General features: G+C 40.0%; 3 protein-coding genes across 3 annotated transcripts; 2 read left to right on the plus strand and 1 right to left on the minus strand.

Moving 5' to 3' along the window:
- Positions 1–5,879: 5,879 nt before the first annotated feature.
- LOC122770748 (chromobox protein homolog 8-like) lies at positions 5,880–11,050 on the plus strand. The gene is made up of 5 exons (XM_044027833.1): positions 5,880–6,072; positions 6,262–6,305; positions 7,642–7,707; positions 8,068–8,134; positions 9,104–11,050. The coding sequence occupies exons 1-5, from the start codon at positions 6,004–6,006 to the stop codon at positions 9,968–9,970; spliced, it is 1,113 nt and encodes a 370-aa protein (XP_043883768.1). The 5' UTR covers positions 5,880–6,003; the 3' UTR covers positions 9,971–11,050.
- A 2,720-nt stretch (positions 11,051–13,770) lies between these two features.
- Positions 13,771–18,040, minus strand: lg6h17orf67 (linkage group 6 C17orf67 homolog). Its single transcript, XM_044027848.1, has 4 exons — positions 17,821–18,040; positions 15,466–15,554; positions 14,540–14,670; positions 13,771–14,091 (listed from the first exon to the last, which is right to left on the minus strand). Exons 1-3 carry the CDS (start codon positions 17,873–17,875, stop codon positions 14,554–14,556), a joined length of 261 nt encoding a protein of 86 aa, XP_043883783.1. The 5' UTR covers positions 17,876–18,040; the 3' UTR covers positions 13,771–14,091; positions 14,540–14,553.
- A 1,179-nt stretch (positions 18,041–19,219) lies between these two features.
- dgke (diacylglycerol kinase, epsilon) lies at positions 19,220–26,931 on the plus strand. The gene is made up of 11 exons (XM_044027801.1): positions 19,220–19,934; positions 20,714–20,873; positions 20,960–21,079; positions 21,193–21,336; positions 21,907–22,064; positions 22,322–22,370; positions 23,670–23,783; positions 24,526–24,597; positions 25,669–25,796; positions 25,938–26,049; positions 26,548–26,931. The coding sequence occupies exons 1-11, from the start codon at positions 19,483–19,485 to the stop codon at positions 26,758–26,760; spliced, it is 1,722 nt and encodes a 573-aa protein (XP_043883736.1). The 5' UTR covers positions 19,220–19,482; the 3' UTR covers positions 26,761–26,931.
- The last annotated feature ends 281 nt before the right edge of the window (positions 26,932–27,212 follow it).

Genomic DNA, 27,212 nt, shown 5'->3' on the forward strand with positions numbered 1-27,212 from the left:
TCTTTGTACGTTGTGAAGAAGTGTGTAACAATTAGTGACATCTACTGGTGAGACTGCAGATTGTGACACCTCCGAAACTAACTTGTGGGCAGTATATTCAATTTGTGAAAGAAACCTTCCAATGAAGGTCCAAAATGAGACAAAAATGTCATACTATAGTATGTCGTCCAAAATGAGACAAAAATGTCATAGTATAGTATGTCGTCCAAAATGTGACAAAAATGTCATAGTATAGTATGTCGTCCAAAATGTAACAAAAAAGTCATAGGTTAGCATGTAAAGTATGTCGTCCAAAATTTGACAAAAATGTCATAGTTTAGTATGTCGTCCAAAATTTGTCAAAAATGTCATAGTTTAGTATGTCGTCCAAAATGAGACAAAAATGTCATAGTTTAGTATGTCGTCCAAAATGAGACAAAGAGCCTCAGGAAAGTGCAAAGAGATGCAATGTTTTTCACATGCTTTGAAAATTAGTCTATGCATAATCATGCAGGACGTCTTCTTGCAGCTTCAACCTGGACCTGCTTTGAGTCAAATGATTAATAATCAGTCCACACTAGAGTCTTATTCCCACATCAAATTGCAGAAAACAGACAGTGGGAAATTCCCGTCAGGATTGAGAACAACATCATCATCACCCTCTGTATCATGTGTTGTGTGTTTTTGTCTCTGGACAAAAAGAAGTTGTCAGTGTGTGGATGAACTGGTTGTATAATCCCTTCAATAAACACGATCTGTTGTATAAGATTGTGTCATTACACATCTTCCCTCGCTGAGGATCCACCTGCGGCTCATGTTCAGTGTTTTTGACTTTATTTGTTTCTAACGCTGCATTTTAGATCATAAACTCAGCCACAGATATTTTGAGAGGAACAGGAGCTTGTTACACAATTCATTAGCAATGTTTAAAGTAACGGGAAAAGAGTGTGTTTAACACAACGTCCAATTAAGACCAAATACACAGGAAATGTTCAATTGAAGTCATGTTTTATTTACATTAACAGAGTTACACTATTCCTGAGTGGATTGAACTCCCATACTGCAACTTTAAAGTAAAAAAGGTCAATTTAACACACCTTTAGAACCCTAACCCTAAAAGAGGTGCTGGTGTGCAGGTCATCTTCAGTGAGATGCAGCTCAAAGAACATGGTCAGATATTTATAGCTATCACCAGCCACTTTATTAGGTACGTGGAAGACTTAAAGGGGATGTGTTCTTCTGCCTCTGTAGCACATCTGCTTGTCGGTTTGACTCTGAGTGTATGTGTGTGTGTGTGATTGTTTGTTAAACCAGTCTGAACAGTCACAATGCCAGTGTGAAATATGCAGGTCAGCCTGTTTGGCGACAGAAACACAGCCAAGTTCATATAACACAAATAACACCTTTCTTCCTCGTTGAACTTCATTGGCTGATATTTGACAAGCAGTTGGGCAGGTGTACCTAATAAAGTGGCAGGTGGTTTGTTTTTTTTTTATCATGAGTTCACCCGTGCAAAAATAATAATCACATTATCGAAGTTGCATTAACCAGATTCAACTTGTCCTCGCATTCATCGTGAGGGGAAAACTGTCCTTGATTAAGATCACGGACACACTGAATTCCCTTCCTTGTGTCTTGTCTTGTTGGCACGTGCGCCGTTGAATTAGTTGGATGTCACGAACGTGACGCGGCTCGTGATGGTGGCAGTTAATTGGGGAATCACGCAGCTTCATGCAAAACAAAGGCGCCAAACAAACAAGGCACTGAAGCTCGAGTGATGGGGGGGGGTGACCTCTGTCCACGTGTCTGCAGTCGCGGGTGGGTTCTGCAGGAACATTCTCGAGTGCTGTGTGGGAAAACGTCGCTCTGTGTGAACGCGATCAAATCACTATAATAACCGCAGTGGCGTGTCCGCCGTGCGGTGTTCTCTTCTCAGGCGCCAATAAGGCCAGATTTAGATTCTGGAGAGGAAATCCGGCTCCATATCACAGCATGAAAGGCTGGATTTATATACAGCATATCAGGAAATAGTCTGGTATAATATAAGGAAATCCTCGTGAGTGTATAGAGTCAAGATTTACAACGAAATGCAGGGACAACTGGGCTCAGTGTGGTTAAAAACATCTGCTATAAGCATCACTCACACACTCTCTTCAACATTTATATAATAAGAAATATAATAATAAAGAAATAAACCGTGATGGTGATGATGGTCGTGGTGTGTGTTTGAATGTCTTCCTAAAGAACGTGGGTTAAACAGATGAATCCGCGCTCCATCAATCATCCCTAAATAAAGACAGTTGTTGTCTGTTCTCTTTTTCTAAATGTTTTACAGTGTATTGTAGCTCTGCTGTTTCTATATCTATGTCTCCATGTGTTACATACTCTATGTGATGTATTCGTGTGTAACCGTTGCTTTCGTGTTCGATGTCATTTAGCTGCTGATTTCTTTCCGATCTAATGAAGAACGAGCTTTCCATCGCGCATCATCGTGAACGTCACACCCAAAGTAACAAGGAGAATCTCTCCGCTCTGAGTGCGCGCGCGCGCGCGTGCTGGTGAGTGTCTGTGTAAAATGTGCTCGTTCTCCTCACCAGGATCCTGCGTCTACATCTTGCCCGGATACAAGGCAGCCAATGGAGTTGGTTCCGCGGCAGCGCCGCTGCTCTGCAGACGCGCAGAGACCAATCGCATCCAGAGGCTGAAGGCGCTGCTGCTGTTTGTGCCAGAGCCATTTCTTCTTCTCCTTCTTCCTCTTCTCCTTCCTCTTCTTTCTGTCTGCACGAGATCTGCGTTTGTCAGAGCAGTGAGGGAGAAAGAGGACACATTCAAACACTTGATATTCAGTATCCTAACATCATGCCTTCACCCGCGCGTCTGATCTTCAAATTCTTTATATTAATGTTTGTAAATAAAGCCTTTTCTTTGACTGTAAATCATTCTTCCGGAAATGCGGGTGGTTTATTCTCTTTTTCTGGAATATTTCCTTCCATTGACTAAAGCTCTGACTGAGGAAAGTGTGTCTTTAACGCTCTCTACAATGGGATTATGTTCATTATGTTAGACAAAGATTCAAGATTCAAGATGTTAATGTACCATTTGTGTCCAGGCACAAAAGGGAGGATTTCATGTGCAGAGGCTCCTTTCAGAGTCTGTAATTTAAAATAACAAAGTGACTAATTGTATAAGGCAAACAAATAAAGAGCAATTCAAAATAAAATAGAAAAAGACTAGAAACAACATATTTTAAAACTTAAAAACACTCTAACCACAGTGGAAACAGAAACCACACACACTGGAAATGTATATAAACTTGTGTTGATTTATTGTACATGAGGGAAAATTGACGTTTAGTAAAGATTATTGCACATTTTACTGCAGCTGAAGGACGTGACGTACAACCAGGCTGTATTGAGGCCTGCAAGAGAGCGCGGGGACAGCGCGAGGACGTATTTATGTGGATTTTCCTGGAGTTGTTATGGACAAGATTTGCTCGTGATTCTGATGCATATTTAGATATTTTTAATGATAAGAATAATTGCTCGCCGTGTGATAAGGAGTGAGGAGTGTCTGGACTGTGGAGGAAACTAAGAGGCCTCAGCACAGGTTTGTGCTCTCATGGAGCGACTGGTTTAAACTGTTCAACAAGCTTAACGATAACACGAGTCAGTGTTAGGAATCAGTGAAGGTAAACAATGATCAGTGATAAAACACTGAACTGCAGTTAAACCTTTACATTATCACTCAAGCCCGTGTCTGATGTTAGACAATTAATGATTTCAATTTAATGTCGCCGCAACTTTATCACACAGGGACTGAAAAGATTGAAGTGTGTTATTAATAGACAGGTTTTAACATCGTAAATGTTGAGTCACTGCGTAATCCAACTGAAACAACGCCCTGATTATTCATGTTTGTTGTTCTTCATGTTTTCCTCGACTCGCTGTGTTTATTTTGTCTGAATAAACTGCCGCATATAATATAACAATATAATAATAATAATAATAATAATAATAATAATAATAATAATATTGTTGTTGTTGTTGTTGTTATTAATATTATAATGGTTACAATAATTATTATAATCCGTCGTCACCAGCTCCGCAGTTTACAAATCTTAAAAGTCACAGAAAAAGAAGCCGACCAGGAACAGTCTAATTAATTTAAACAAGTTAACATAAATAAAGTGCAATAATCGGATTATTTATTATTATGTACATTCATTGAATTATTATATTATGATGTTATTAGTAACAATTGATATATATATGATGGTATATGAACGGACCTGTGTCCCGCAGTGACTTTTCTTCTTTTAAACAGACTCAACAAAAACAGAATAAAGATCTAAGATAATTTTATTTGTTAGATATTTTCGTTTCGCTGTCTTTATTTTTATTTTATTTTATTTTATTTATTCTGTATCAAACGCCACGGCGGCTAAATGGTTGTTTTCTTTTGGATTTAGACTATTTAATCTTATTATTAATATTTATTTAAATGATCTTAGTGCATGGAAACAAAACATAGGCCCGTATAGATTTGTTTGCACAGATCAATATTGCGACAAAAAAATAGCACGCAAACGAGAAACTAAGAAATTAATCGATAAAGGCGCAACCGACTGTTTAAGTTAAAGAGATTAAAGAGATACTGCTGAATATATACATATGATTATGTGCATATACATTTGTACATAATCATCTCATCTTTCCTTGGTTTCCACCATTATAGATCAACACTGACCTTTCGCCTGCTGCATGTGTTCATTCATTCATATATGTATGTATTCACCTATTTATATATGTAGTTATTTATTTAGTGAGTGAGTGAGTGAGTGAGTGTGTGAGTGAGTGAGTGTGTGTGTTTGTCACAGCTTCTCACAAACACTAGGAAAGTCGTGGAGATTGGTGCAAAAAAAAGAACCCAGCATTAATATTAAGGGAAAATTAAAGGGAATAAAATATTCGTAAGAAAGTTAAATAAATTAAAATAAATTATAGATAACATGAATATACAACAATGTGTGAACAAATAAGGTAAAACACACACCTGCTGAGCTGTATTACATACATCAATACATTCTTCCTATAATATAACGACATTCTTCCTATACATTGAATACATCTTGAACTGGAATTGTCAGAATGACATATACATATACAAATACATATACAAATACATACATACACATATAAATATACAAATACATATACAAATACATACATACACATATACATGTGCAAATACAGATACATATACAAATACATACATACACATATAAATATACAGATACATATACAAATACATACATACAAATATACATATACAAATACATACACATACACATACACATATACAAATACACAAATACAGATACATACACATACACATACACATATACATATACATATACATATACAAATACATATACATGATCCGAATTCAGTTTCAGTGACAAACCCGTACACATGAATGGAAAAGGTGACGTCATCTGACCCAGGAAGAGTAGTAGCGCAGGTGTGGGAATGTATTAAGTGTGTGTGTGTGTGTAATAATAACACGCGTACACATCTGCTGTTAAACGTGTGTGTTTGTGTGTTATTTCCCCTGTTTACACGTTTCCCTGCCGCGCGCTACATGATTTTTTGCTACCACGTGCACATCTGAATGTGTGTCACATCATTTGCGCGAGATTGTGATTCACCCGCCGCCGCGCGGGAGAAAAAAAATCCCCCCTCTCTCGTCCTCCCCCCGCAAGAATTCACTCAGGCGTTCGCTCCTCCCCTCACTTAGCAACCCGAGCACGTAGCAACGGCTAAACCAATGAGCGCTCTCCTAGAGGTTCCACCGACTGCGGTTTCTTAGCAACGCTGTAAAAAAAACTGCTCTGACGTCCATTCTGTTCGGGAGTATTATGGTCTGTCGGGAATTCAGAGTGGCAGCGACTGGAGAAAAATATCTGCGCTGCTAGCTGTGTTAGCAGCGTCCTGCGAGCTAACGGTAGGAAGCAGCGGAGTGAACATGGAGCTGTCTGCCGTCGGGGAGCGAGTGTTCGCCGCCGAGTCTATTATCAAACGCAGGATAAGGAAGGTGAGGCGAAACACTGCGTCGTGTGACATATATCAACATGTGTGTACGTGTATATATATATATATATACACATACACATACACACATGTATACACTGCACCACCATCGCTCTCCAACATACACTACTGTATCTGCCCCGCGAGCTAACCAACTCTGTGTGTGTGTGTGTGTGTGTGTGGTGCCACGCAGGGTCGCATTGAGTACCTCGTGAAATGGAAGGGCTGGTCTCCAAAGTAAGTGCTGTCTCATTGTGTCTCCGGTATGTTTACTGTCTCATTGTGTCTCCGGCATGTTTACTGTCTCATTGTGTCTCCACTGTGACTGTCGTTAGCTTACTCCGAGCTAGCAGCGACACTACCGGATTAAAAAAAAGAAAAGAAACCAGGTGAACACTGTAGCTCGTGGGCTAACTCCACGGTCACCCACTGCAATTATCACTGCAATTACTGTGCAGTGTGTACACGCTGCTGTGTGTGTGTGTGTGTGAGACAGCTTGGGCTGCAACATACAGGAAAAACATGCGATATCTGGTCGTCGAATATCGCGATAAATAAACAAATATACATTTATGTATGTATATACCTGCGTCCAATGCTAATATAACGTATGATTCCATCACTCTATGTGTATGTACTGTATTAATTTGCACATAAACATGTATGTCAACACAGAAAATTGTTATAAGTTATAGTTGTTGAATATTGCCATTATGATATGGCATTAGTGATAAACACTTATACAGAGAGAATTCTTTCCACTTTGACTTTGCTGCTATTGTTATAACTATTGTATAACAAACAGTCTTTTTTGATTTGCACATTAAAAAAGAAAACGTATTTAAGTAAAGAACATTTTAATAAATGTCACGTTTCTATGTTTTGAAGAAGGTTGAGTAATTGTTCAAATATTGCCATAAGTTTAATATCGCCATGATGCTTAGATTTGCCTTCATTGTTTCCCTTTTGGGTAAACTGCTAAGGTAAGGTGGGTTTGGGTCTGTTTTTATGGGTATTTTTGATTCGTATAATTTTAAAGAACCTGTATACAAGCAACACATTTGAATTTAGTTTTTTTTAAATATTGCATGTGTTTTGTGCTTGGTGGTAAAGTTAGTGTATTGTTAAAACATTTAAGATAAAATATGCATATTTTAGTCCACATATTACAAAAAAATAGAACATTTGAAAGAATGCAAATCATTTTTACACTTGTGGGCAATGAAAAAGATTGTTGTATTGATACATCTCAATGCGCGCAATGGAAGGAGACTCTGGGAGTAAAAGATGATGTTTAAAAATCTGGATCAGTCCTTTAGCTTCTGCTTACTGCATATGCTGTGCACTTTCTATAGTCTATTAAACTAAATGCACAGTTATGTCGTTTCCACCCTCTGCTTTTTAAGCCAATACAGTAAGTGAGTTCACGGACATAAGCCGTAGGTGATGCAAAAGTTAAAGTTCCAACCACATTTAAAAGTAATTAAGTCATTGAAATGCTGACTTTTAAACATTTCCTGTTCCAAACAGAAACATTACCCTTGTGTCTAATTTGATGTTTTTAAATGGACAGATACAGCACTTGGGAACCAGAGGAGAACATTCTGGACCCCCGACTATTTGCTGCTTTTGAACAGAGGTAAGATGACCAAGCAGAGTCGCTGGACTTGAATATGTCCATTATCTGGTGTGGTCTCCTGCTGCTGTAGGACATCTGCTTTATCTGCTTTGAGGTTTTCGATGCGTTGTGTGTTCAGAGATGCTCTTCTTCATATGGTGGTTGTAACAAGTGGTTGTTTGAGTTAATGTTGACTTTCTGTCATCTTGATCCTGGCTGGTGACTCTTCTGTGACCTCTGGCATTTTCTCCAAGAACTGCTGCTCCCTGGATATTTTCTCTTTTTTACGACCATTCTCTTTAAACATCATCTTTGTTTGATATGACATGTTTTTTCTTTTTTGCCACTCACGGTGTGAGTCTGCTGCTCTGTTCTCCACAGGGAGCGTGAGAGGGAGATGTATGGACCTAAGAAGAGAGGTCCAAAGCCCAAGACATTTCTACTCAAGGTAAACTCAGTCGCAGACATAAGAAATGAGAATCCAACTGTGGTGTCTGTCTTTTCTATTTACTAACCAGTTCCTCACAAACATATGGTGATTATAATAATAATAATAATAATCAAAACTGTTCAGAAATACTTGTTGTTGTCACTAAAACCAAAGACATTCAGTGTCACGTCTTGGAGGAGCTTTAAGAAATGAAGAGGCTGAAATCACAGGACAGCATATTTAAAAATAGTCATTTCATTGTAGATTAATAGTCGATTGCTTGTTGCAGCCCTAAAAACCCAGCTTCCAGCTTTTCAGGAGAGTGAACCGTGATAATTGCTCAATGACCGACCTGGTGGAATGTCTGCTGGAATGTCTCGTATAAATCCTGTGGCCTGACAGGAGCCTTCGCTTCTTTCCACTCGTTTGTTTTTTACCAAAATCTCAGATCACACTGAGCTGTGAAGTTCTTTTTTACATTCATGCCCACAGCTGTAATCCATGCATCTCACTTTTTTTCTTTACACTAAAATGTTTAGATACAGCAAATTAAAAAACGGCACAATTCATACAAGGTTTCCAGAAAGCACAAAAGAGATCCTAATCATATTCAGTATCCAGAAAAATATAGAAATAATAACTATACTCTCAAAACAAACAAGGCACCTGTACCAGTGTTTTCACTGATGCTGAATGTGATGTTCATTAAATTATTTAATTAACTGCAAATTCATTTAAAAGCATGCTTGAAGAGATGTGACTCACGCTAATACTTCACTGGCACGGCACTGTCTTAAGTTAGAGTGTGAGAGCGTCAGTTCATGTCTCTGTGGTCTGCATTTAGTATAAATATGAGTCAATTCTTCTTCTCCGGTCGATGCCACTCTGAAGTCAAGGGAATCATAGAAATAAAGGGTTGGGTTTGAGGAGAATCTGGAGTAAAACTGTCCCTGTATAATATGTGTAATTGTATTTTATTTTTTTTAGGCGCAGGCAAAAGATAAAGCCAAGTCTTATGAGTTCAGGAGTGAGGCCGTCAGAGGGAGGCACGTCAGCTACCCAGTTCCAGAACCCGTCATCACCCCCAGAGCAAGAGAAGGCCTCCGAGCAGTCGTTCCTACCATCTTCCCTCCCAGTACTGTCAACCGCGGAGAGAGCATGCGCGTCCGACCACCAGAACTCAGCACCACCCTAACCCTAACCCCTCAGCAGACGAGCACAGACGGACTCATCCACGTACCCAAAAAGAGAGGGCCGAAGCCTAAGCCTCGCTTCCATGACAGCGGCTGCGGCCCTGCGGCCTCCGAGCCGCACAGGAGGAGGAGGGAAGACGATCAGGAGAGCCACGCCCCTCACAAACTGGTCAAGTACCAGGGAGTGGAAGAGATGAGGCTCTTCCACAGACACCCGGAGAACCACAGTCACGGCCATAAACGCCACCATCACCACCACCACCACCATCATCATCATCACCACCAACAGCAGCACAACAGCGGCGGCAGCAGCAGCAGCTCCTTTAAGCAGCTGTACTCGGAGCGCGGTCTGCATCCACACAGGACAGACATGGACGTTCACAGGATGAAGGAAGGGTCCAGCTTCCTGGCGCCTGCTCACTTCAAGCACCGGTCCAACGCGAGCCCGAGTCGCCCCGCCGAGCTTCCACTCACGGAGAAGCCGTACTTCCTGGACAGGCCGTCCCCGGCGCGGCTGGACGACAGCGTGGACGAAGTGTCGTGGAGGCCGTCCCTCAGCAGCGTGGAAAAGGTGCTGGTGACGGACGTGACGGCCAACTTCCTGACCGTGACCATCAAGGAGAGCAGCACTTCAAAAGGCTTCTTCAAAGACAAGAGATGATCTTCTGTTTGTTAGTTTGTTTTTTGTTTTCTCTTGACGCTCTGATGTGATTTTAAAGATCCAGTGTGTAAGAAAATAGTAAAACACGAGGCCTCAAATTGTCACACATGGAGGACCTTTCCTCTCACCCCTCCCTTTCCCAAACACATCAAAAAACTACGGTGGCCTTCACAGACCAGAAAGGGTCTTGGTCTTTCTTTTTTGTGCGTACCAAGATTCTGCTTCCAAAGCAACACACACACACACACACACACACACACACACACACACACTTCAGCTGGTTAGTCTCTCATTGGCACAAAATGTCTCGTCTAAAATACATAAAATGTTTATTTGAATGTCTCAAAAACAAATTTTATTTTTTACTTATACAAATATACTATAAAGGGTAGTATATGCAAATAAATCCTCCCTTGATTTTACACACTGGACCTTTTAAAACAAAGCAGTTTTTGTATGTAAATATATAAAGGCAAATTACACAATGTGCATATGTGTATATATTATAAAGCCGGACATCTATTTAATGTACTGACCAAATCAAATGAAGTCCATTTTACATTGTCTGTACAGAGCTTTGTGAATTTCTACTATTTTGCAAAACATAACAAACTAGAATGTATTTTTCTTTCATTTCCACGCTTCTCTTTCAGTCTGAGCTCACGTTAGTACGTCAAGGTCTGGATTTAAAATCCAGCCTCTGGATGATAAAATTCTCCATAATTAGAACTAATTAGACTGAAGATGTCCTGTTCAATTTCAAATGGTTTCAATTTAAAGAAAGGAAGAAAAGAGAGAAAAATGAACTAAAGCACTTTGAATCTAAAAGTATTAATTTGTTTTGTTGTTGTCCTTTTTCATGTCTCTAACGTTTCTAGTTGTAAGATAAATTAATAATCCAACACAGACACTTTAAGAGTTTCCCCAGGGCGCATATAACTACTACTATAGTATATTTTAAATTTTTCATAGAAAAAATCATGCTGCATTGATGTAAAAAAAAAAAAAAGGAATTAAAAAAAAAACTTGCTGTCAAGTTGCTTTTTAGACGCTTTTCAATAAATATATTGAATTTTCTCATTTCGTTGTGTTGATGTATTTATTTGTTTTGCCGTTCAGGCCTTTAAAATTTACAGGAATCTTTTCTTTTTTTTTTTTCTTAACCCAAAATCGGAGGCGCAGTTATTGCTCAAACATCGCAATCGCTGCTGTTATTAGTTACGTTTTCATATATTCATATATATTACGTCTATATATATGTATATATATATATATATATATATACATATAATTACATTTATTATTTAATAAATTGAAAACAAAGTCCCGTCTGTCACGTCATCAGTAGACGAGGCCTCCTCTCATCAAACCAAAGAAAAATGTCTGTTTCTTTAATGTTTCATGTTCGTTTTTACTTCCACATGTTCACTGACGTATATATATAGATTTATCATTTTATTTTTATATATATATACATATTTATCATTTTATTTTTATATATATATATATATATACATATTTATCATTTTTTTTATACATATATATCATTTTATTTTTTATATATACACATATATAAAGAAAATCAACAACAAACGTGAAAACGAGATCGCACTGCAACCTATATTTGTTTTATATTTTTATTTTATAACATATAGTCTATTTACGTGACGTATTAAAAAAGACAAGACACGGATGATGTAGAATAATAAATAAAACACAGCGATAAAATTATCTCAACAGACGCAAGTAAACATTTGCGTTCATTTATATTAACATGGCTGTTAATGTGTGTGTGTGTGTGTGTGTGTGTGCGCGCGCTACAGGTGTGTGTTTAGCCGCTACAACAGACACTTTAACATGAGCTATAATGCTAATCTATTTATTTTATTTTTAATAAGCAAACAGAGACGGAACATTTGGTATATTTGTATTTTCTTACCTGCTGCCACGCGATGCCATTAAATATCTCGGCCGCCATCTTGTGAATCATTCATCATCGTCATCATCACATGAACCTGACGTCAGCAGATATTATTGTCGTAAACACGTACACGCGCGAGCTAAAATGCTTGTTCGTACATTTAGCACGAGTTCTGCTGTCGATGTGAAGGTAAAGCTTTATTTCTCTAACCCGAGATTTCCCATCGAGTAAATACACACACTTAATAACGTAGTTTATAATGATGACGTGATGACACTTACCAAAACTGAAATGTGACGCCATAATTGTGACGACATTTCATCTTAATTAAAATGCATTGTAATGTACATTATGTGTTATGTCGTCACTTTAATGCATTGTTTTTTTTAAATATATATGCTATGGACGTTTTTGTCTTTGATAAAGTTAAAATAATAATAATAATAATAATCATAATAATAATCATAATAATAATGTTGAATAAATTGAATACAGTTTGTAAGTAAGGAAATAAAATTAAAACTGTCGCCATCGGTCATTTAATTGTTCTATGGTCTGTATTATTTCACAAAGATCCATCATTATTATATTGATCATGTAACCTTCATTTTTGTAGTGGAACGAAAATCGATGCAAAAACACCAACAGGCTGCTTTTTGTTTCCTATAGATAAATATTATATCATAGTTTCATGCTTTAGGCTTTAACGTGCGAGGTTACGAAAATAAATACATAAATGAATGAATGAATGAACAAACAAACGAATGAATGAATGAATGAATGAGTGAATGAACGAACAAACAAACAAACAAACAAACAAACAAATAAATAAATAAATGAATGAATGAATAAGACGCAAACGGAAAATGCGTCCAGGGCTTTTTGTTAGTTGCACACACGTGAGGTAAAAGTAATTTAAACGTCACGTGCAGTGAATGGTGTCGGCACGAGTATTTACTTATTTATATATTCATGTTTGTTTGTTTGTTTACTTATTTACTTGTGACATTGTATCTGCCCGGATCCCGAGGAGACGGACTTCACGTGGATATAACGCGTTGGAAACACGCGGCGATCTGATGGCGCGGTCACGTGATCACCGATACTCGGATCATTGTGGGCAAAGTCGAGATTATTTCATCCACATTGCACCGCCATGAAACAAATAAAGGGTCTTATCTTGACTTATGAGTAAATTAATTCATTGATTTTATTTTTACACAAACACAGGAAAACACCAGTATATAAATAAGGGATAAACAAAGAAGCAATATATATATATAAGTATATACTTCTATGTATTTATTGAATAAACCTTTTTTATATAGCACTTTAAGTTATGTACAATATGTATATGAATCCAATAAGACCGTGAGTAGAACAACAATACATTCATAAATCAGCTCCTAAACATGATCTATTTAGCGTCTAAAAATGGTGCTTGTATAGTTTCACCTCTTCATAGTTGTACAAACACAATGGTTTAATTTTTACTCTTAAATCAAATCCACATTTGACCTGCAAGTCAATTATTTCCTGCTTTATACATAAACGCATGTGTCTTTAAAGAAACTGTATGTTCATGTGCTCCCTAAACTCCACATTATGTCTTATATATGTAATGTAGTAATATAATTGTATGTGTATGCATTATGTTGAACAGTAAATGAAATACGTTGATTTATGTTCCAGTATTTGTCAAACTGCAGTTTACACAGTGAAAGTGTATATTTGCATTTCCATAAAGGCCTTTTACTCCCACATTTAAATTTTAAGAGGTGGAGTCAGGTTAAAGGTTAAGATGAGCATCCCTAACTCCTCCTTCCTTTTTTTAATATCAATAGGTGAAAAAAAACCACAATGAAAGAAGAGTCCACCATTGTCATTGTCACTCATGAGATTTATTTTCAGTGGAATGAAGACTTTTCTACTCTGTGGTGATACATGACACACAGGAAGCTACAGCGGCTTTGATACAGAGAGATTAGAGTATATACTGTAAGTAGAAGTATTGATGATATTGTTTATTTACTGTGTAAACACATTTGGAGACATACAGCACCAATAAGTGCATCAAACCGTTTTAGTCACAATAACATGGTTTATTTTGGCCATGTCACTAACAGTGATGGTGGTTTATTAAGTCTCTCTGTTTGTTGTTCAGACGTTTTCACTGCTGCCATTGTCGAGTCCATGTTCACTGAGGAGGAAAAAAAAACAGGAAAATATCACTTTAAATGAGATTAAACTCATTTAAATACAGTTTCAATATAAGAAAGCCTCTGTTATTTGAGGAGAAACTCCATTTTATACAGAAATCACTCCGGCTGTGCAAAGATGTGGGTGGGAAAACAGAATTAAATATTGTATTTTTAGAAAATGTCTATTTTAAATCAATTTGAGGTTTCCACGACAATAATACGAAAGCAGACGCTAGTGAAATTAACATAATATTTAGCAGACTTTCTTCATTGTGCAAAATAAATAAACATTAGGGTCAAACAGACAGTTAGTCATAGAATGTTGGCTTGTTTACTGATATCAGATCATTTATTTTAAAACAAATAATATTCATATGGTGCTGATAATGTTGTGCCTCCCTCAGTCTAACAGTAATGACACCATTAAAAACTGAGACTCGTGGTGACCTTTGCCCTCGTCCTCAGACAGGGTGTCCGTAGTTCCTGTCACAGCGAGGAGAGCAGTGAGGGTTCAGCAAGTTCTCCATGTTAGTCTCCTGGGCTCGTTGATCCAGAACCTGCATGTGGAGCATGTGCTCCTGCACAGGGAGACACGTGTGCATGGTTCATCAACAACAACAACAACAACAACAACAACAACAACAATATCCAGGAATATTAAGGTCATGGGAGAAATATAGGCAAAGCACTGTTAAACTGTTAAAATGACATTCACTGTAATATTTTGTATATTTATTTTAGTAATGATTTGAAGTTACATATGGACCCTTTAATGAAAGAATCACACAACAAATATATATATTTTATATATACATTTAACAAACATGTAATAAATGCTGGATTCTTTATTGTTATTATGCATTAAGCATAACAACATTTCCTATTATTGGCTTAAGTTGTGTTCATTCATAACCAGCTCTCCTTGATGGGACTATAAAGTGTTAAAGGTGAGATAAAGGTTAAAGAATAAAACAGTAATAACTCTCTATAATGCTGTAAAAAGAGTGATATGAAACACATAAAGACATAATGAACGCAGGATAATGTAACATTATTGGCTAAAGCTGTACTCATACATAACCATCTGTCTATGAACTGTTCTAATCGCCGTAACGTGTGCATAAACAGTTATTAATGCTTCATAAAGCCTTTATTAACAAACTATTGCGACACATTTCACAATATCAACTGTAACGAGAGCAGATCTGTGTGTAGTAAATGATATATGTTAAAGATAAATGAATCTCAACCTGCGACCAAACATCATTTAGTGTTTGTTTCACTGAAAAACATCATCAATAATATCAATAGTTAGTGTGTGTGTGTGTGTGTGTGTGTGTGTGTGTGTGTGTGTGTGTGTGTGTGACCTTTACCCTCATTGGCTCATCAGGATGTCCAGGCTTCTGCCGCTTACTGCGAAGCAGCTGCTTCGCCAAACTCTCCGTGATGATGGGATTGGCATCTGACGGAGAGACAGTGTGTGTCATTTAGGATGAAACATGGATCATTATAGAGTGAATATTTGTTTGGTTTGGTTTCTTGTTTAAAGATAATTTGCTCTTTTCCATGGACTTTAGACAAAGTGCTGCCATGTTTCTACTTGTTTGACGTAAACGATTACTGCACTAACAAAGACGTGCAACATCCATTCTGGTACAGCAGGGCCACCGTAGTTTCCTGATGAGTTACAATCTCTATCTTTATGTTCACTCTCTTGTTGGAAATCAACAGCAAGTGAGTCACAAATAATCCGGTGTGAGCTACAGGATACTTGAGGGGATGACTAAAGTTAATCTAATCTAATCTAATCTAATCTAATCTAATCAAGGGCCATATGGTGTTGCAGTGGCTTGCATTATTGCCTCACAGCAAGGTCACTGGTTCAGATCCTGGATCCACCGAGGTCTGCATATTCTACCCGTGTGTGTGTGTGTGTATGTGTGTGCGGGACCTAAACCTGTTTACACAGTCACATTATGGGGACTTGTCCTCCTTGTGGGGACAAAAAGCAAGTCCCCATAACGTAAATTACTACATTTTAAGGTGAAGATATGTTTTAAGGTTAGGTTAGGGTCAGGGTTAGGGTTAGGATTAGGATTAGGCCAGTAGTAATTGTGGTTAAGGTTAGAGTAAGTCTCCAAGAAATGAATGTAAGTCAATGCAATGTCCCTCAAGTCATGAATGTCGAACATGTGTGTGTGTGTGTGTGTGTGTAGGTGTGTGTGCGTGTGTGTTTGTGTGCACGTGTGTGTGTGTGTCACTACAGCTTGTGTCACTACTTTCACTCTAAGGAGATCAGCTGTTATTTTAGAGACATTAGTCCCAGTGAAACTGTGAAGAACTCACAGAAACTAACAAAATGGCTTCAACACGAGATTATCTCCAAAGTCTTAAACCGACAGCAAGTAAAAGTGGATTTAAATAAACAAGTGGGACATGTTTACTTCCAGTGGAAGGAAACGGAATAAAAGCAGAGCCAGAAAAAACATTTCAGGCAAAAAGATCTTGTCAGTTCAGGAAAACGCTTCAACTCCAGAGATTTTGGTTTTTGCCTGGAACATAACAGCTGTTTGCTCAGTGGCCGGGTCGCGGCTCATCAGGAGAACATTCCTGTGACTGTGGCTGTGTTCACACTCATGAATAAGCCTCTCTCCACTATCTGCTGCTGCTGCTGCTGCTGCTGCTGCTGCTGCTGCTGCTGCTGCTGCTGCTCCAAACGTCAGACCCGAGGGAGCTGCTCCCTCTCTCCATCTGACACACACACATCTATGCACTTTGGCCTCTGCAGAGCGAGGACTCTCTGTCTCTGTCTCTCTTTTCCCTCCAAACCCGGGCTCTTATTGAGAGGCAGCAGGGTTTTTGGTGGAAGGTAACAATGTGCCCATTCATCCTCCTCCATCCCCGGGGAGTCCAGTCTGTGCAGCACATGAGCCCAACAAGCAGCCACGCACTTTCTCTCTGTCCTCTCCTGTCAGGAGAAGAAACTGCTGCTGTTACTGCTGCTGCTGCTGCTGCTGCTGCTGCTGCTACTGCTACTGCTGCTGCTGCTACCTGCTGCTGCTACTGCTGCTGCTGCTGTTACTGCTGCTGCTGCGCTTTACTGCTACTGCTGCTGCTGCTTCTACTGCTGTTACTGCTGCTGCTGCTACTGCTGCTGCTGTTACTGCTGCTGCTACTGCTGCTGCTGCTGCTGCTGCTGCTGCTGCTGCTACTGCTGCTGCTGCTGCTGCTGCTGTTACTGCTGCTGCTGCTGCTGCTGCTGCTGCTGCTGCTGCTGCTGCTCACAGCAACGTGGCAAAACACCAAAACAAACACTGCAGTTTGCAGCTAAAGGAAAGAAGAACTGTGGCGTTTAAACAAAAACATGCTGAAACTGAACTGTTACCATGTCTCACTAAAATCCATGCAGATCTAACATGAGCTTTTCTTCATTATTCACTTTTCTCTTTTTTTGTCCTTTGCTGAATCAATCAACATGTGCAGACTCATTTACTTTATTAAAAAACTAAAGAAAACAAAGGCATTCTTTTTAATTCCTCCTCCCAGACAGTCAAAAGAAAAACAGTCAAATCTTTAACGAGAATAATCTTGAAGAAGAAAAGATAACATTTGTGCACAGAAGAAACACAAAAAAATGGGTCAATTTTGAATTTGCTCTCTTGTGGCAAATGTTGTGGTTTCACTAGTGAAATAAATGTTGAATAAAACAGAAATAAAGAGTTTCTTACGTGTGTAAATGGTCAGCAGGACCAGGCAGAGCACAAACACCAGCAGCTTCTTCATCTTCTCCTCTGAGTCTCCTCAGCTCTGAGGTCCTGACCAGAGTCCAGAGAATTCTCCACCTCCTCCTGCACGTCACTCACACACACACACTGCACCTCCTCCTGTTACTGTGGAGATATTTAAAATAAGACACAAATCAGTGTTGATGCATTAAACCTTGAAAAATGCAAAAAAAATGTAATGTCAAAGTTTGCCTTTGATGACAACAACAACAACAACACACATATATATACACATAGACACACACATACAGCATATAACTGTAGTAACTGATCACCCATCATGTCCACTAGAGGGCAGTGCAAGCACAGTCACTGGGCACTGAACATTTTTGATATTTTAAAATAGCGCACGCACACACACACAGTAAGATGTTTGGAGGACCGTCAGTGTCATAAGAGGGAAATACGTCATCGTGCGTCATCCTTTGCGTTTAGGCTCGTGCCTGGTGCGGCACGCGCGTGTGTGAAAACAGTCCTGAGATTCATGTCGGTGCCACTCCACAGCTTTTGTTCCACGCGATGATTAAGGTCGTGAAGGGATTTTACCACATGGATGAGACTCATGACGCATGCGCACTGAAGCCTGACCGTTTCTCTTTTTTTAATCAGAGACGATTCAAAAGTGAGATGTCGAGTGCACGCACTTCCTTGCTCGCTGAATAAACTTGGACCCGGTTTATATTTAAAATATAACTGCATATAAATGATATGCAAATATCAAATATAAATAAAAGAAATCTGGAACTTTATATACAACCCATAAATTAGCCAATTGGTTAAAAATCTAGACACATTTATTCGTCCTTGCTTTCAAAATAAAAGATAAATATATGCAAATGTTTACAAAACAACTGCATGTACAATGTTGTTATAATGTTGTTGTTGTCTTTATATGATACTTTCATCTTTTTGAATGTTTACTTTCTGCTTTTATTGATCACATATTACATTCAGCTGTTAGCCTCTGTGCCAACATTTCACATTTATACTGTTTGTGTTATTGTATATATATGTACATATATACATATACACATACATGTACATAGATATGTATATATTGCATGCTAGCTGCATTTAGCTGCTGTGTCACTTTGAATTTCCCCAAAGGAGAAGCAAAGAGTAATCCGTTGATATTACATATATATATATATATATATATATATATATATATATATATATATATATATATATATATATATATATACATATATATATATACACATGTATTTATATATATATATATATAAAGTAGAGTCAAATGAAAACACTGAGCTGACTGATGACAGAGGGCGACGCGCGCGCGCTAACATCTGTACGCATGCGCGTTTCTCTTGCCCGGTGAGTGACTCATCTCGAGATTAAAGAACTCTTTGATGAATGCTAGGTTAGCATAGTTAGCTTGAGGCTCCAGCGGCATCACGTCGTGTCCGTGTTTCCGTCTGCTTTCCCCGTAAACCATGTTCATGTTTCGGTCAGGCTTAGTGTCAACGTCCCGTGCGAGTGCGTGGACATGAGCGTGGCGGAGCAGAGGTGCTTTTGTGTCCCGTGTGTTTACGGAGCTCTCCGCCTTTTCGCACACTTCCGCTCGTTAGCGTCGGTGCAGCGATGAACCAGGAGCGGGATGAGGCGCAGGACGACAGCGGCCCCCGGGAGGAGTGGACCCTGCTCTTCTGGACCTCTCTGGCCGTCGTCGTCCCGGTCGTCATCACGCTGTGGTGCAGCGTCCAGCGCTCCAAGCGGAAAACCTACATGAAGGGTTTCTTCCGCAAGAGCAAGCACGGCTGGCACTACACGGACCTGTTCACCAAGCCCACCTACTGCTGCGTGTGCTCGCAGCACATCCTGCACGGCGCGTTCTGCGACTGCTGCGGCGTGTGCGCCGACGAGCAGTGCCTGCGCCGGGCCGACCGGAGCCTGCCGTGCAAGGAGATCATGGCCCCCTCCAGGCCCGGCGGAGGCGCGGAGCACCGCTGGGTCCGCGGCAACGTCCCCCTCGCCAGTTACTGCGCTGCGTGTAAACAGCAGTGTGGGACGCAGCCGAAGCTCTGCGACTTCAGGTGGGGCTGCAACGATTAATCGATTACTCGTCGACACGTTCGAAGGTTTTTGTCACGATTAAAACAAGTCATCGGACTTTCAGGCATCTTAAATGTGAATGTGGCATGTCATGGACAAGTGGAAGGGAACTGGGCTCGTAACTGGAGGGTCGGTTGAATTCCCTGGACAGGTCAAGGGTCGGGTTCCCCTGAGGTGGATTAAATGCAGGGGTCAAATTCACTTTCACTAATTGGTGTGTGTGTGTGTGTGTGTGTGTGTGTGTGTGTGTGTGTGTGTGTGAATCGAACATAATTCTACTTTCCTTTCTGCAGTGACACAAAAACATTAACGTTTAAGTTTGTGGCCTAAACAACGATCGACATGTTTTACATGTTCTGTTCACCAGTGTGGTGTAAATAACAACTGTAATTCATGCACTTAGCACCAGTGAGGGCTCAATATGAATCTCTGTGATTTTAAAGTCAATATTTCTTTGTTATTTTTCTGTGAAATATTGTCTTGATCATATTCTACAGCTTGTATTATTATTTACATTATTATTTAATATCACGATTCATATCGCAATTTCAAAATAATCACAATTATTACTAACAATCGTTCAGCCCAGGCACCAGCCACTCCCAGGTGGTGGGAGGGGCCCCCAAATGAAATTCTGCTTAGGGCCCCATAAAGACTTGAACTGATCATATTGTGCTTTTGTAAACAGGAAGCTAGAATAAGACTCTTCCTGACTGAAAGACTCTTTATACGTCCCTGTGTCCCTGTGTCCCTGTGTCAGGTGTGTGTGGTGTCAGACCACCGTGCATGATGACTGCATGGACAGCCTGGCAGACACAGACGAGTGTGACCTGGGTGAATTCCACTGCCTCATCATCCCGCCTCACTACCTCTACCGCGTCAACAAACTCCGCCGCCGGCAGCCAGACGAGTTCAGCAAGGTGCCGGAGACTCGGCGGCCGCGCCGATGGTGTTGTGACATGTTCCCGTGCCGTTTGACGTAATTGTGGTGCTTGTGTTTCTGTAGCTGGCGTCGTCCTGCGGCAGTGGCTGGACTCCAGTGTTGGTCTTGGCGAACACTCGCAGCGGCAACAACATGGGGGAGGCTCTGCTGCGAGAATTCCGCACGCTTCTCAACCCAGTGCAGGTCGGTGTGCGGCGTGTGCAGCTTCACCTTTTGTTGTTGATGTCGTTGTTGTTGTTGTTGTTGTTGTTGTTGCTGCTGAGTGAAACTGGTGTTTCTTGTCATGGACTCTCCAGGTGTTTGACCTGTCTGAACTGACGCCTGTCAAAGCCCTGCAGCTGTGCACCCTCCTGCCCCCCGGCAGCGTCCGGGTGCTGGTGTGTGGAGGCGACGGCACGGTGGGCTGGGTGCTGGATGCCGTAGATACCATGAAGCTAAAGGTGAGATTCAAAAGTCACTTGATGACGACATTTCCTGAAGTGATTACATGTTTACAGAACACAAAACAGATAAAATGATCGTTTACGCTGCGAGCCTCAGGATGGAAGTTAACCCTTAGTGCTCACGAGACGCAGACCCTCTGTGAATTGCTGTGGAACCTTGTGTCTTGTAAAATAACACAGAATAGTGTTATTTTGTGTGCGCCTGGAGTCGCTGCAAAATGTTGTCATGTCCTCATAATGACAATAAAAGACTCTAGAATGATACACAACTGTTTATAGGTCACACCTTCAGTGTTTTTCATCTTCTTATCTGTTGTTGATTCATTTTAAATCGCATATTTACTTATTTAATCAATATTTGTGCCTCGTTTTGTTGATAAAACTGAGGCAAGTGAACTTTGAAGTGTGACTTTCCAGATTTCACAAATTCAGTCTGATTTTACTCATTGATTACTGCGAGTACTGTAGAATACTCTACAATAAAATAATAATGGAAAAAAAGCATCCTACATTCTCCTGTCGAGGCGCCTCCTGTGCGCAGTGAATAATCCACGCCTTCTGTGTCAGGGTCAAGACCAGTTCATTCCCAGAGTGACCATCCTTCCCCTGGGGACAGGAAACGACCTCTCCAACACTCTGGGCTGGGGGAATGGGTATGCCGGGGAGATCCCTGTGGAACAGGTTCTTCGTAACGTCCTCGACGCCGAGGTGGTCAAAATGGACAGGTGAGCGCTGTTTTACTGTCATAGCAATGACTCAAATCCAATGACAGTGGGACGATACAGTTTACACTGGGACTCAAGGTGTGACTGGAGGTGGAAACACGAGCAGTTTATCCAGCACAAACGTCAAGAATGTACGCAGTTCCATTCACACACACGTGGAGCAGGAGAAATGGAGTTTGTAAATAAATAATAAAATAGTGTAAATAGACTGTGAGTTCTATTGGTTCCTGTTAATGACGCACAAACATCACTTTCAGGTGGAAAGTGCAGGTGGCTTCAAAAGGAGCTTATTTCCGAAAACCAAAGGTGAGTTTAACGAGTTTTCACTTGGTATCACTCTATCACGTCGTTCAGGTTCTGTTGTTGTGACCACGTTCAACTGCAATAGAGGAACTTTATTTACTTTCATTCTGTGGATATTATAGTAGTATTAGTATTATTATTAGTTTGTTTTGTTATGGGTTTTTCTGTGGCTGATGCCAATTTTTAGAAATCAGGGCAGCCAAATTATTCTTTTTTTGCCCGTTTATTTAACCATTACATTACATCACATGTCATTGAGCAGACGCTTTTATCCAAAGCCGCTTACAATAAGTGCATTTAAACATTTGGGTACAAATAAGAGCTAGAAGTAGATCAAACTATGAAGTGCTAGTCATAAGTGCGATGTATACGTGTTTTTTTTTTTGTTTTTTTGTCGTCGTCATCTTAGTCGAGGTAGAGTCAGAAGAAATGTGTTTTTAGTCGGCGGCGGAAGATGTGGAGGCTTTCAGCTGTCCGGATGTCGATGTGGAGATCGTTCCACCATTTGGGAGCGAGGACAGTGAACAGTGAACGAGGAGCAGCGAGCCGCTTTGTCGATGCAGAGCGCAGTGGGCGGGCTGGGGTGTAGGTTTGGATCATGTCCTGGATGTAGCCTGGACCGGATCCGTTTGTAGCATGGAACGCAAGCACTAGAGTCTTGAAGTGGATGCGAGCAGCTACAGGAAGTCAGTGAACCAATAATCTGGTTAATGATTGTTATCGGGAGTGAAATCTCATAATGAGTTGTGTGGTGATATATCGCCGTATAGAGACGGTTTTTAATTGAAGTTACAAAGAAACATTAACGTTTTTGTGGGTTAGTGTAAAAAAATGAAATTGATATTTCAGTCCACTAGATGGTGCTAAGTGCTCCCTCTTACTGCAGCTGTTGTGTGAGTGATAATGTGGCGTTGTGGTGTCTCTGGCGATTCCCGCCTCTTAATGATAACAAATTCTACACAAAACCTGAGTCGCCAGTTATTGAACAACACTAATGGAATTTTAATTAAAGAAAATATATGAACTAAATACTGAATAAATGAAATGTGTCATTTATAATAATTGGCAGTTGAATAAATAACTTTTAAATAAAGTTTATTTTTAAAAACTGCAATGCAGTAGCTGATAAATATTCCACTCAGGCTGCAACTAGCAGTAATTTCACAATTGATTAATCCATCGATTATGTTCGTTACTCATCGATTATTTGTTTGTTGATTGATTTGTTGAAATGATGACGTTCTAAAATGTTGTGTTTTATCCACAAATGATTTTTTGTTTGTTAACATTCTTCTTCTCCAGGTTCAGTCCATGAATAACTACTTCTCTGTTGGACCCGACGCTCTGATGGCTCTTAACTTCCACACACACCGCGAGAAAACGCCCTCCTTCTTCTCCAGCCGCATCATCAACAAGGTCCCACCCACTTCCTGGTTCCACATGCTAATTGTGTGCAAATATCTAGTGGTATTTGAATACCAACACAAACATGTAGCCTGAACTCACCCTACCATGTGACGATGTGATCATGTGATCATGTGATCCATGCTTGGCGATGTGATCGTAATGACGATGTGGCTTGATGTGATCATGTGATCGTAGCGACCATGTGATCGTAGCGATGATGTAATCATCAGCCAGCGATGTGATCGTAATGACGATGTGATGGTGATGTAATCATGTGATGATGTGGCGATGTGATGGTGATATTGTGTGATGTGATCATGTGATGATGTGACGATGTGATCGTGATCGTAGCGGCGATAATGATCATGTGACGATGTGATCGTAGCGGTATGATCATGTGGCGATGTGGCGATGTGATCATGTGATCATGTGACCATGTGATCATGTGATGATGTAATCATGTGGCGAAATGTGATCATGTGACGATGTGATCATGTGATGATGTAATCATGTGACGATGTGATCATGTGATGATGTGGCTGATAGTCATGTGATGATGTGGCGATGTGATCGTGTGATGATGTGACTTGATGTGCATGTGATCGTGGACGATGTGATCATGTGATGATGATCGATGACGATGTGATCATTGATGTGGATCGATGTGATGATGGATGTCATGTGATGATGTGACGATGTGATCATGTGACGATGTGATCATGTGTGTGTGTGTGTGTGTCTGTTTCCTCAGGCCGTGTATTTCCTGTATGGCACCAAAGACTGTTTAGTGCAGGAATGTAAGGATCTGGATAAGAGGATTGAGGTAAAGCTGTTTTCTTTATGTGCTAATTATTTATTTTTATTCTTTTATTTTTTTTGTACTTTTTCTTGGTTTAGAAACATTGTTTCTTCCTTATTTCTTGTTTGGTCAGAAACAGCTCACACAAACTACTGTAACATAAAATCAGTTTTTTCTACTGATTTCTAGAGCTGAAACAATTGATCGATGAATAATCGATGACTAAATGAATCGGTTTGAAGCTTTTTTTTCAAACCGAACAAGATTTCCCATCTTTTAAGTTTCTTAAATGTGAGTATTTTCTTCATTTCTTTGCTCTGGATAACAAAGAAATCATTCAAAGTGAATAATTTTGATTTGTGGACAAAACAAGACATTTGAGAACATCATCGTTTCGAGGTTTGATGAACACAATCAACATTTTTTAAGATTTTCTGATATTTTATGGACCAAATGAACAATCGAGAAAATAATCGGCAGATTAATCGATGATGAAAATAATTGTTAGTTGAAGCTCTAGTGATTTCTGATAAGTGCTTCAGATTTCCATATAATGGTTTAATAATCACAAATAATATCCAAAAGATTAAATGTATATTTATTGAATAATGGCTTCAATATCAGGTCATGATTTGTTATTTCTGTCCATTTGTGTTATTTATAGATTCATTTAAAGATGTCCTTTACACTTTAATCTGAAAATTCTATTTAATCAGATATTCTGATAAAAAAAAACCTTCTAAAACGTTTGACTAACAAAATATTTAAGTTTAAATGAATGAATTACACATTAAGTAGTAACAATACTGATTGTTATTGCTAAATTAGCCAAATGTACAGATCTTCCCTACTTTGTTTTCATATTCTCTGCGTCTGCTGATAAAAGTAATACAACTTTATAGTGTATTATAAATGATAACGCATATTTTTATTTAAATAGAGATGATTAATATTATTGTTTATATCATTTATTGTAATTGCATTTAATGTAATTTGTTGGAGATTAAAGCCTAAAAACTGGAAATTGGGCGGAAATATGCTGTTTGAATGTTTTTAAAATATTGATTTAAAGATAAATATGTTTTCTGACCACAGTTGGAGTTGGATGGGGAGAGGGTGGCGCTGCCCAGTCTGGAGGGCATCATCGTTTGTAACATCGGTTACTGGGGTGGCGGCTGCAGACTGTGGGAGGGGATGGGGGATGAACCGTGTCCCCCCACACGGTGAGAATAACATGTTCCCTCAGAGGCAAGAGTTTGTCCTCAGTTGTTCCGAATGCTCTGCTGCTCCTACCTTTTTATGCTGCAGGTCACCATGGCAACCGACATTGATCAGCATTGCCTGTTTCCTGTCTCTCCCCGCAGACTGGATGACGGCCTGCTGGAGGTGGTGGGCGTGTTTGGCTCCTTCCACTGTGCACAGATCCAGGTCAAGCTGGCCAACCCCGTACGACTGGGACAGGCTCACACTGTCAGGGTGAGACACACACACACACACACACACACACACGCTTACATTAATCCCTTAATCCTAACCCAAACCTCATACTTATCATTCAACACGTCTTCACCTTAAAATGGAATACTTTGACTGTATAAACAAGTATCGGTCCCCACAACATGAGGATTACCTGGAACACACAAACACAAACTTGTTTTTATATCTTATTGAGGACACATCACAGACAAGTGTCTAACCTTAAAACCAGGTCTTAACCCCGAAAATGCCCCTCAGGGGTTGTGGGGTCCAGACCAAAGGTACCGGTCTACATAAGGACTAGTGGTCCTGACGTGGTCAGCGTTTATGCCAGAGAAAAGGTCCTCAAGAGGAAACCAATACAAGTAAACACACACAGATTCTGGTGAACTGGTGACTGAGATACTGACTCCTAGTGGCAGACGTCCCACACAACAGCAGTATTTGACTGACAGTAGCTTTAGTAATACTCACACACTGTCTGTCACACTTCTACAGCTGATTCTGAAGAGTTCCAAGATGCCCATGCAGGTGGACGGGGAGCCGTGGGCCCAGGGCCCCTGCACCATCACCATCACCCATAAAACCCAGGTCCACATGCTTTATCACAGCTCAGAGCAGACGGACGACGAAAGCAGCGCCTCCGAGCCCGAGAGCCCCGCCCCGCACGAGTCGCCCCGGGCCCCGGTGCCAACCTCCGCCCGTGCTTGATGCACCTGCGTGAACGCTCTTCTTTCCCCAGCTGTTTGTGTTTGTTTCAGCCCACTTTGAGTTCAGGCTTCTTTTGTGACGGCACTTCATTTATCTTCCTCTCAGATCTCTGAATATACTTTAACCTTAAAAGCCCAGTGTGTGAACATGTAGGAGGAGCAGTTAGTGTTTGGGGGCAGAGAAAGACTGCTGTTTATTTGCACTGATCCTCTGTGCCATATACACATATGTATATGTGTGTGTATATATATATATATATATATATATACATATACATACATATATAGTCCACTCTACTGTATGTATTATACTGTATTTATAAAGTATTGCCCAGTGCAGATCTGCAGGTATGGGCCATTTTTAACAAGCTGCCCATGTTCCAGTGAAAACCCCCCCAAAGCCATGACGTCTAAATCAATAACAGGAGTTACACTGAATGTCTGCTGGGAGCC

This window comes from Solea senegalensis, linkage group LG6 (assembly GCF_019176455.1).
Source record: "Solea senegalensis isolate Sse05_10M linkage group LG6, IFAPA_SoseM_1, whole genome shotgun sequence".
Taxonomy (NCBI): domain Eukaryota; kingdom Metazoa; phylum Chordata; class Actinopteri; order Pleuronectiformes; family Soleidae; genus Solea; species Solea senegalensis.

Excerpts from the sequence above, each read along its gene's own strand:
- LOC122770748 (XM_044027833.1), top strand. The coding sequence starts at position 6,004 with ATGGAGCTGTCTGCCGTCGGGGAGCGAGTGTTCGCCGCCGAGTCTATT. Across the intron at positions 6,306-7,641 it reads TGGAAGGGCTGGTCTCCAAA|ATACAGCACTTGGGAACCAG; the intron begins GTAAGTGCTGTC and ends TTAAATGGACAG. Across the intron at positions 7,708-8,067 it reads TTTGCTGCTTTTGAACAGAG|GGAGCGTGAGAGGGAGATGT; the intron begins GTAAGATGACCA and ends TGTTCTCCACAG.
- lg6h17orf67 (XM_044027848.1), bottom strand. The coding sequence starts at position 17,875 with ATGAAGAAGCTGCTGGTGTTTGTGCTCTGCCTGGTCCTGCTGACCATT. Across the intron at positions 15,555-17,820 it reads CCTGCTGACCATTTACACAC|ATGCCAATCCCATCATCACG; the intron begins GTAAGAAACTCT and ends TCTCTCCGTCAG. Across the intron at positions 14,671-15,465 it reads ATCCTGATGAGCCAATGAGG|GAGCACATGCTCCACATGCA; the intron begins GTAAAGGTCACA and ends CTCCCTGTGCAG.
- dgke (XM_044027801.1), top strand. The coding sequence starts at position 19,483 with ATGAACCAGGAGCGGGATGAGGCGCAGGACGACAGCGGCCCCCGGGAG. Across the intron at positions 19,935-20,713 it reads CCGAAGCTCTGCGACTTCAG|GTGTGTGTGGTGTCAGACCA; the intron begins GTGGGGCTGCAA and ends TCCCTGTGTCAG. Across the intron at positions 22,371-23,669 it reads CTTATTTCCGAAAACCAAAG|GTTCAGTCCATGAATAACTA; the intron begins GTGAGTTTAACG and ends CTTCTTCTCCAG.